Here is a 7,941-nt window from a genome sequence, read left to right as displayed (position 1 = left end):
TGCGTGTAAGACGTCAAAACCCTACAGAAAAACTAGCCCTACATTTAACGAAACGTCGAACAAAGTGGATCAGCGTAGGACGTTTGTTAAACAAACTTTTCTGCGAGGGAGTGCAAAGCTGATGCAAAAATGGAAATTAAATGCACTTTTTCTAATTTGATGCAAATTTGTTATACATTCTTAGAGTGATCTGCCCCTAGGGTTAGAACCTGACTCAGTTTCAGGTTCAAGCGAAATCGCCATAAAAAATCCAAAAAACCCTATCGCTGAGGAGCAAAACTACAATCAGTCCAACAGATATTAACCGTCTATAAACATTGATACAGGGTGCCCAGCTGGATGTATCCTTTTTCAACATTGAACAACTCCACCATTTTGCAGCCAATTTTCACAAGTAAAGTTTTTTTAGGATTTTCTATGCCATTTATTACCACCCCCGTTTGATACACAAAAAGCAGCTCTTTTTCGGGCATTTTGCATGATATTGGACAGCATTTCGGGTTTAATCGCAGAAATTTCAGCTCGTATATAAGCTTTTAGTTCGTCAAGGCTCTTAGATTTGCTAGAATAAACTTTACTTTTCAGGTAACCCCACAGAAAAAAGTCTGGGACCGTTAAATCCAGAGAACGAGGAGGCCATTCCAAATCACCATTGCTGTTTTCAGTTTTCATTATTGAACGATCGTTTTCCATGTAAAGCGCTACAATATCAGCGCGTTCTTTTGGAGTAAATCGACTGATAACTAAAATGGCGCTAAATGACGTTTCAGAATTGTGTTTATCTGTCAAAATCGGCTAGAAAATGGCGGAGTTGCTCAATGTTGAAACAGTATACATCCAGATGGCACAACTTGTGAATTTTAGACGTATGCCAAGCCAAACACTCCATTTGATACAAGATTAAATAAAAACGGATACACCTTCCTAGCCAATCAAATTTCAGTATCCTAATTAAAGTACCTGAACCTTAAGCGGACCCTACACGAGCAGAAATATTGACAATAAATCATTTATTGATCAATATATTGATGGTGTAAGGTAATCTTGAAAATACTGATTCTGTAGAATTTAAATGGGATTTTCGGTTTTAACAGTCCACTACACTGGTGTAGTCGGTGCTATACTCATTCAAACTTAGATGTAATCAGTCTATCTCTTTTTTGCACCACACCGGTGTAGCACCGAGAAAAAAAAACCCAAAATGCTATAAGATTTGCTTTATAGCAGACTTGATCGCAGGAGGCGTTTTCCGAAGAGAATATGAACATTTTTATTAAAGATTGTACAAGTGGTTGAATCAGAGGCAAATACCTATAGTTTATATTTTATTTATATTATCCATTCTTTTTTTCTTCATTTGCCAAGAGGTACCCTTTACTAAGCAGAGCCATCTCTGGTGCTGTCGCCAACATTGGCCCTTCGTACTCTCCAGGCAGGGTGGCCAGATAGAATTCCTTAATATCGGTAGGGTCACTAAAAGTTTATCGTTAGGCCTGGTTGTTGTCCCAAAAACGTAGTGTTGACATAGAATTGCAAAATACTGAAAACACAGATCTCAGACCAAATCCAACCCAAAAATGAATGTTGAGTAGGATGTGTCCAAAATCAATAAAAATCGGTAGTTTTCGGTAGGGATAACAATATATCGGTAGTTTTCCCTTGGTCGTCTGTGAATCGGTAGGGAAGACAAAAATCGGTAAGACTACCGATAAATCGGTAGGTCTGGCCACCCTGTCTCCAGGTGAGCCGTACAAGCCGGATATAGTCCTTGTTACTGTCTCGCTAACAGAGTGTAATTTCTTTTGCGAATAATAAACAACTTTGTGTACAGAATTCTAATAGAACAATTATTTACTGTTCACATTATCAAAAAGAAGTGAATATTGAATTGCTCGCCAATCAACTAAGCAATAAATGTACACATCTAACAGACTTGCTTTAGTCATCGTCGTCGTACTCTTCTTCATCAACGTAATCGTCATCACCATCGACATCGTCATTATTGATACCAGATTCCATAATTACTCGATTCAGCGCGTCTGATCCGTCTTCACCTTCATTGTCTTGTTGTATCTGTTGTTTTGAGCGTTGTTTGTGTTTTTCTAGCAGTTTTTGCCGACGTTTCGTTCGACTCTAAAATTATCAAATAATTACAATTGATGGTTACTTGTCGTTCAGAACTTACCCGTAAAACGACTTTACGACAGGCTGCGAATAATTCTGGCAGTGCCTGTAACGGAGTAAATATTTTGCCTTCCTTAAATGGCAGATCTCCATGGGTATGCTCTCCTCGGCGTTCGAAAACTTTGTAATCGTTAGTGACGCACACCTGTGCTGGACAATGGTACTTTATACGGTGTTTACACTGCCAATAAGTGTAACGTTCCGTGAAAAGAGCCGAATGATAGCGTTCACCATAAAATACAAGTGTAAAGTAAACCGTTCGTGGACCTTTCTCGAAATAGAAAAAATCCGGATACGAGTCCTCTAGAACCTGCATCTCTTCTATGGTTGGACCATGTGCTTTTCTCGGGAATTTTGAGGCAACTTCATCGGCATCCATCGATTTTGAAGATATTTTTCCAACTTTAGCCGTAGGTGCCATTTTTGGACTTTGGGAAGCCTTTCTCTTAGATTTTGGAATAACCAGTTCTTCAATGGTTACTTTTTCCTCGAGCTCATCAATAGGCTCACTGTGTTCATTGTCCTCTACGTCTTCCTCTTCAATATAATCATAGTTATCTGCTTCGTCCTCATCTTCCTCGTAGTTGGATGTTTCGTCCACGACTGGAATGTTTTTCACAAAATCATCGTTGACATGGCACTGCTCTTTAAATTGGAAAAATCCTTCCAACGTTACGACACAATCGTAACAAACTACAGCATCTGGTTCCACACCTTGATTCACCTAAATAAAATGATTGATTATTATCGCTATTTTCAATATGTTTTGTTTACCTGTATCTCAATCAGCTGTAGAAGATTCTCGACTGTGTTATCCTCAGAAAAAACCGGAACCTTGTTTTGTGTTTTTGTCAGGCACAGTCGACAGAATGATGCAAGCCGGGTTTTATTACCCATTGTCGCTTATTTGAAGAGATTCTGACAAAATTTTAATGCGTTCTACGCTAAAACACAGAAGCAGCAAATACGAAAAATAAATATTTGGACCAGAGATGCCAGGTACTTTTTTCAAATGTCTGCGATAATAATTTTAAAAGTCTGGGAAGAACAAAAAATGTCAGGAAAGCTAGTGTAACCAAAAGCCTTTATATTCAAAAATCTGCAAATATCTGCAACAAAACTAAAAAATCTGCAAATATCTGCAACCAAACGGAAAAATCTGCAAATATCTGCGTCATCGAAAAAATCTGCAGCTTAAATTAAAAGTCTGCGAATTTGCAGACTTGTCTGCAAATCTGGCATCTCTGATTTGGACGCTGTAAATCAAACGGCTCCTTTTATTGGCTCGAATGAAAAATCGTCGATATGTCAATTGACGTGGGGCCCATATTATTGGCTCGAATCAAAACTCGTCGAAATGTCAATTGGGGGGCCAATATTATTGGCTCGAATCAAAACTCATCGAAATGTCATTTGACGGTAGGTTCATCCGGAGTGTTCATTTGGGCTGGATGTTGTGGCTGGATGTTGTTGGCTTGAATTAAAACTTGTCGAAAGTAAATAAAGTTCATTTCATATCGTCAACCTGGCGCCCAGGTGGTGAAATCGTTAGAATTCAACAGGGTGCTGGAGCGCTGCCAGAAAATTTTTATTTCCAGATTAAATTTTACTAAACTTCCCAGTTAAGCTCAGCCGGAATGCTAGCTGGTTATAATGCGTATTCCGGCTACGGTGACAAAACCGATTGTAGTTAGAATGTTTAAGGGGTACCATTGCGATGTGGCTTAGCCACATAACCGAGGCCTACCACTCAGTCGGACTTAAACTGGGGATAGCCCCTATGTTTGTGTAAGCCGGGCAAACGAGTGTATCACAGGTTCGCTTGCTTCCGACGGCGGGTCGATGGCCACCTCGCACGATTCTAACGATTTCACCACCTGGGTGCCAGGTTGACGATATGAAATGAACTTTGTTTACTTTCGACAAGTTTCGATTCGAGCCAACAACATCCAGCCATGAACCTATCGTCAATTGACATTTCGACGAGTTTTGATTCGAGCCAATAATATGGACCCCGATTAATAAACTCGTCGAAATGTCAATTGACGATAGGTTCATGGCTGGATGTTGTTGGCTCGAATCAAAACTTGTCAATTATTGATATCAGCTAATCGATTTACTCGATTAAGGACGACTCAGACGATACTAAAGACGCTGAATCCCTCTGGATAAAGACTCGCCATCTCTATCTTATTCTTATTATTTATCAGTAAGTGTCATTCCAATCGAGCACGAGCCCTATCAAAAGCCCTCATTCCGAAGAAAATTGCTTCGAATCCTTCTGGAACGAGGGCCATTAACAGGTCTCGTGCTCGATTGGAATGACACTGACAGATAAATCTCGACAAACATGTCATATGGTCCTAAGTGCAAATGAGAGCCTCTCTTCTTTCTCTTTCGATTATTACGGCGTCATCTTAAATCTTTTCAATATTGTTTCAGGATATATCGAAAAACTCTGGTGTCGACTAGCTTATTCTGCTAAGAGTTGAGTAACAAACGTATAAACTACCAAGTTATTAGCGAAAGAGAAAGTAAACAAAGAGAAACTGTCATTTGCACTTAGGACCATTTGACATGTTTGGCTAGAAATGGTAAACAAACGCTTGACGTATCGAGTCTTTAAGCGCGATTCAGACGATACATCAGCTTCCGTCAACGTCAACGGAACGTCACCGTTCCGTCAGGATAAGTTACATGCAGTTAAATGGAGGCATTCACACACAACATCAACGGCACGGAACGTTTTGACGTACGGCACGTGTGAACGGGCGTAAAAGAACGTATTTAACTTATCCTGACGGAACGGTGACGTTCCGTTGACGGAAGCTGATGTATCGTCTGAGTCGCGCTTTATTGAATACTTTACGATGACGTTACAAATGAACTGAGTGTTCATTTTTGACAGTTCGCTTGTACTGTTTACATGGACTTAGAAAAATTCTCTACGATTTTTTTAAGTCCATGTAAACAGTACAAGCGAACTGTCAAGAAAAGTGAGGTTAATACTATGTTCACACTACAGAGTTAAAACATGTTATAATAATTGGTAACAAGAAAAACGTTATCAAGATAGCGTTAAAACACGAAAGTTTCTAATCGATTATTAATTTGTCGATTATTTAAGAAATTAATCGATTATTTGTGTTAATCGAGTAAAAAATCAAAAAAATACTTCATTTGTATGAAGTTCGTCTGGCAGCTCTGCTGGTGTGTTATGATTGACTGTTGACTTGTAATTAATTTGATAAATATTTAAAAACCAAGAAAGTTCAACTTTGCTCGTAATCAATGGTCTGTTTTAAAGTGCAGTGAAATACAGTGGATATTAATTTAATGGACAGTTTCGGAACATAGGCGGCGACCTTGAAAAGATTCGAGCGAAATAATAGAATGGCCAACTATCATCTGCACTCAAGTGAAACCAGCATCTCGATTCCGAGGATCATTACGGTTGATAGTGTCAATTACTATGAGATTTTGGTTAAATGCGGTCACATAATGTGGACAGTCAAGCGGAGATATCGCGATTTTGATGATCTGCATAACAAGTTAGTTCAAGAGCGCAGCGTGTCAAAGGATAAACTTCCACCAAAAAAAGTGATTGGCAGCAAGAGTCCAAGCTTTATTAAGCTACGCCAAGAGGCGCTTGAGCAGTATCTCAAGGAAATGTTGATATTCCTGAAGGTGACAATGCCTAAAGAGTTTGTCGAGTTTCTTGACTTCCATCGGTACGATATTATATTCATAGCGCATAATCTTGCAAATTCGTTTTTCTTGCGGGGTGAAACGTTTCTTGCCAAATCGAAAAAGTATGCATTTTCCGTACTGGAGTTACATGCCATTAGTGAACGGTTAAAACTTCCATGCCCGCCTACGGAAGCTGCTGATAATTGTTTAGACTTTTCCCACATCATGGATTTTTGCTCTCAGCTGGAAACAGTTGTTGTGCTACCAACAAAGCATAGCCTTCCGATGATTTTGTACGATGATGATTCCGAGAAGTACATTCCACATGCCTTACATAAACCAATCGGCAGTAGCAATTTGATCCCGTCGCAGTTACGATATGATCTCAGTGTGTTTAAAGCGCTTAAAAATCTAATCGTCTATGGTATCTCGACGGAGAATATTGAGAATGTTGGTACGTAAAATGTTAGTTACTATAAGCGCTTGGATATTTAGATCAGATTTTTTCTTACTGTCAGGTGGTCTTCGTGAAAGTTTGGTTCGAATAGAAATCTATAAAAGCGAGGTAAAACACATTCGACAAATAGCGCTTTGCGATGACATCCACAAAAACAGCACGGAAGAGTTGGACCAATTGAAGGTAACCCATTTACAACTGCCTGGAGTCAACATATGCCTTATCAGAACGTTTTTTCAGCAATGGAAGAATCTCAAACACGCCGCATTCAAGGAAAACCAACTCACAGAAATTGATCATGCGATACGTTTGTTACCTAAATTAAAAGATTTGGTTTTAGACAAAAACCAAATTGAATGTATCGGCCACCTCAGCCATTTGAACAATTTACAGACTCTCAGTTTACGCTGCAATCGGATATCCGAATGTCAAAACTGGCATGTGCAGCTTGGTAATCTAGTAAGCCTTAATTTGTCACAGAATCGCATCCGGGAACTGGACGGATTATCCAAACTGTATTCGCTTGTGAATTTAGATTTGAGTTGTAATCAGATCGATGACATAAATGAAATTGATCACATAGGAAATTTACCTTTGTTGGAGAACCTGCGTCTCTTGGGAAATCCGGTGGCAGGAAGCGTAGGTAAGATTTCCACACTGGGTTTGGTTTATAAAAACTACTTCTCGATGCTTGTACATTGCAGACTATCGAGCCCGAGTCTTGTCTCGCTTTGGAGAGCGCTTACAGGAGATCTATTTGGACAATGAAAAAGGAAATCAGACGGAATATGACACAGCTTTGGTGTTATCGGCACTGCGCATCTCTGCTAAAAATTCCCAACGTAAACTGCACAGTTTGTTGGATTCAGCATCTGCTGGCGATAGTAACTGCCCCGGTACTAGCGGATCGAGTGGGACAAGATAACATTAGCATTACAAGGGTGTTTTTTTTTATTATTTTGTGTGTGTAATTTTGTTAGAAAGCTTTCGTCTTTGTTGGTGTTACGTGAGGTAGGACTGTACATAGTGGCACTAACGAAACAATATTTTATTCAAAATTTTTATTGTTATTTTCATGACCTATAAGATTGTAAATCATCGCTTTTCGGCCTAAAGGCTAAGATCAAAGTGTAGTATCTGTTCTTATCAGCTTAATATCTGATCTGAAGATTGAAAATCGTAGAAGCTGCATTATATGTGAAATATATAACAAACAACCTTCCTATAAAACTTGTTTCAATATCTTAGCTTTTCTCTATTTTCGGCTAGTAGTGCTGATTCTACATTATTTCTTCCATCTATCACAATTAGTGTTTTGAAGATACAATGATGGCACACTACAGAAAAAATAGAAAACTCTTTCTTTTGGTGGCTTGGTGCGAGAGAACCGCGCTCTCTTGCTCTTTAAATTATATGTGGCGTCAGGTGCGTTTACAGATAAATTCACCACGGCGCGGATGCGATTGACGATTAGCGAAGACTACATATTAAACCACCGACATGACAACTAGAACGATTTCTGTGAAAATGTTTAGCAAATAATTTAAACTAAATTATGTCGGAACAGTAGCTGCATACACACATTACGTAAAGTGTATCTCGTACAAGAA

The 7,941-nt window shown here is 39.1% G+C and overlaps 2 protein-coding genes and 1 non-coding gene across 4 annotated transcripts; 2 read left to right on the top strand and 1 right to left on the bottom strand.

The window, feature by feature from the left end:
• Positions 1-1,820: 1,820 nt before the first annotated feature.
• Positions 1,821-3,456, bottom strand: LOC131692151 (uncharacterized). The gene is made up of 4 exons (XM_058979030.1): positions 3,440-3,456; positions 2,959-3,171; positions 2,186-2,908; positions 1,821-2,133 (listed from the first exon to the last, which is right to left on the bottom strand). The coding sequence occupies exons 2-4, from the start codon at positions 3,079-3,081 to the stop codon at positions 1,939-1,941; spliced, it is 1,041 nt and encodes a 346-aa protein (XP_058835013.1). The 5' UTR covers positions 3,082-3,171; positions 3,440-3,456; the 3' UTR covers positions 1,821-1,938.
• A 1,877-nt stretch (positions 3,457-5,333) lies between these two features.
• LOC131691814 (nischarin-like) lies at positions 5,334-7,549 on the top strand. Of its 2 annotated transcripts, XM_058978478.1 has the most exons (4): positions 5,339-6,328; positions 6,393-6,514; positions 6,572-6,974; positions 7,036-7,549. In XM_058978478.1, the coding sequence occupies exons 1-4, from the start codon at positions 5,578-5,580 to the stop codon at positions 7,254-7,256; spliced, it is 1,497 nt and encodes a 498-aa protein (XP_058834461.1). In that variant the 5' UTR covers positions 5,339-5,577; the 3' UTR covers positions 7,257-7,549. The 2 variants fall into 2 exon arrangements, with proteins under 2 accessions (XP_058834460.1, XP_058834461.1); XM_058978477.1 differs by having other exon boundaries at positions 5,334-6,328; positions 6,393-6,974.
• On the top strand, positions 7,429-7,615 carry LOC131694417 (U2 spliceosomal RNA). Its single transcript, XR_009306511.1, has one exon. It is a non-coding gene; the product is annotated as a U2 spliceosomal RNA (small nuclear RNA).
• Positions 7,616-7,941: the final 326 nt, after the last annotated feature.

Source organism: Topomyia yanbarensis, chromosome 3 (assembly GCF_030247195.1).
Source record: "Topomyia yanbarensis strain Yona2022 chromosome 3, ASM3024719v1, whole genome shotgun sequence".
Classification (NCBI taxonomy): domain Eukaryota; kingdom Metazoa; phylum Arthropoda; class Insecta; order Diptera; family Culicidae; genus Topomyia; species Topomyia yanbarensis.
The sequence above is the reverse complement of the archived record's forward strand: the minus strand, read 5'-3'. Positions and strand labels throughout refer to the sequence as shown.